The following is a 1860-nucleotide window of genomic DNA, read 5'->3' as shown; positions in this document are numbered from 1 at the left end:
TCTTCCTGCCTCAGCCTCCCAAGTGCTAGGATTACAGCCATGTGCCATGCAGTCCCGTTGAACTTGACTTTCTAAAGGCACGAAGGTGGTAAAGAGGGGTCGGGAGGCACAGCTGGGCCCGGGCCTCACCACGCAGTCTGCGTTCTGCGTCAGCCGCTTGAGCGTGAGCAGGGAGTTGTAGGGCTGCACCACCACGTCGCTCATCTCGTCCTGGCTGGGGAACACCGAGTACGTCTGCACCAGCTTCTTGGGGTACCTGGGGGTGAGGAAGAAGAAAAGGGAGCAGCGGGCAGTGAGCTGGACAGACCCCCAGGCCTGCCAGTCTCCTCCTGTGGGAAGGTGGGGATGGTGCTGCCCTGGAACCCTGAGCTCTGTACAGCAGGGATGGGGGCAGAGGGGAGCAGGGAGAGTCAGCATCCAAGCCCCTCCCTCGGTCTGCTCCCCTCCTTCCAGCTTCTGCTCCTAAGCTCTGTGCTGTGTGTCACCATGGCTTGAAGTGGCAGCCCTTCACACCCCAGAGAAAGTGACGAGGGAAGATATTACCCAGGCCCGAGGGCCAGTGTCACACAGCTCACCTGTCATTCAGCCGCTCCAGGAGGTAGGAGCCCAGGCCAGAGCCCGTGCCCCCCGCAATGGAGTGGCACAGCACGAAGCCCTGTGCGGGGACAGACATGGAGACAGTGCCGAGGAGCCGGGGGCCTCAGGGTTGCCATCCCTGCTGAGTCTCAAGCTTCCTGTGCCCACCCAGGCCAGAGGCTCCCAGGATGGGATGGCGTGGAGTCAGGTAGAGGCGAATGACTCACAATCGAGGAGCCACCACTGCCCAGGTTCTGGCCTCCATACCTGAACACCCCACAGCTGCTGCTCAGTGTCCTGCTTTAACCACTGAATGACGTTTTGCGGGACTTGGGACTGAGTCTGGGGCTTCTGTGCTGAGCTACTTCCTCAGGCCTTTTATTTTTCATTTTGAGACAATGTCTCACTAAGTTGATACATTGTCAAAACTGGGCTCAAACTTGCACTTTTCCTGCCTCAGCTTCCCAGAGTGATAGGATTATCGGTCTGCACCAACACAGCCTGCCTGCCTATCTATTTTGCAGCACTTGGGACTAAACCCAGAGCCTTTGCACTGAGCTCTCTCTTCAGGCCTTTTTTTTTCTTTTTCTTTTTTTAATTTTGAGAGAAGGTCTTGCTAAATCATTGCCCAGGATGGACTCAAACTCGCAATCCTCCTGCCTCAGCTTCCCAGGGTGCTGGGATCACAGGCCTGCGCCATCACAGGTTCAGGCCACCAACCCTTTTCGGCCTCTTCCCAGATATCCCAGGAGAGGAGAACCGCACCTCCAGACTGTCGCTCCCGTCTGCCTCTCGGTCTATGATGTCAAAGATGTCCTCATGGATCTTCTCCCCCTGTATGGAGACGGGGAAGAGAGGCTGAGGCAGAAGGCTCTTCAGCACTGAGCTCTACGCCCTGGGCCTGTGTGGCCTCTGAAGTGACCTGGGTGCGGCCTGCAACCCAGAAATGCTGCTTCGGCAGGGCCTGTGCTGGCTCCGCCCGGCCTCCCCGGACCATCCTTTCGCTCAGGATCTCCCCTGGCCGGGCTGATGTCCCTCTGGTCTGGCCACGTTCCCGGGCGAAGGGGTGCGGACACCTGGGAGAAGCCCCGGGCCCAGTTGTTGCCGGCTCCGCCCCCGTGCTCCGACAGGTAGATGTTCTCGGGGTTGTAGAGCTTGGCGTAGGCGGAGTTGAGGATGGAGTGGATCACGCGCGGCTCCAGGTCCAGCAGCACGGCCCGGGGGATGTAGTGCTCGTCGTCCGCCTGCAGGGGAGGCCAGGAGGGCGTCACCGAGGGGCCCGGC

The 1860-nt window shown here is 59.8% G+C and overlaps 1 protein-coding gene across 1 annotated transcript in view; it reads right to left on the bottom strand.

Annotated features, from left to right (window-relative positions):
* LOC104870138 (tubulin gamma-2 chain) overlaps positions 1-1829 on the bottom strand; it is a gene marked incomplete at its 5' end in the record, with an annotated part of 3398 nt that extends 1569 nt beyond the window's left edge. Inside the window, 4 exons of the mRNA XM_033763135.1 lie at positions 10-256; positions 576-655; positions 1342-1410; positions 1653-1829. Of these exons, the coding sequence (XP_033619026.1) occupies positions 10-256; positions 576-655; positions 1342-1410; positions 1653-1829 (573 nt within the window). The remainder of the gene's footprint in view (positions 1-9; positions 257-575; positions 656-1341; positions 1411-1652) is intronic.
* Positions 1830-1860: the final 31 nt, after the last annotated feature.

The sequence above is a fragment of the Fukomys damarensis genome, unplaced genomic scaffold (assembly GCF_012274545.1).
Source record: "Fukomys damarensis isolate Sample0158 unplaced genomic scaffold, DMR_v1.0_HiC HiC_scaffold_13, whole genome shotgun sequence".
In the NCBI taxonomy this organism is placed as follows: domain Eukaryota; kingdom Metazoa; phylum Chordata; class Mammalia; order Rodentia; family Bathyergidae; genus Fukomys; species Fukomys damarensis.
Note: the sequence above shows the minus strand (reverse complement) of the source record. Positions and strands in the feature narration are given on the sequence as shown.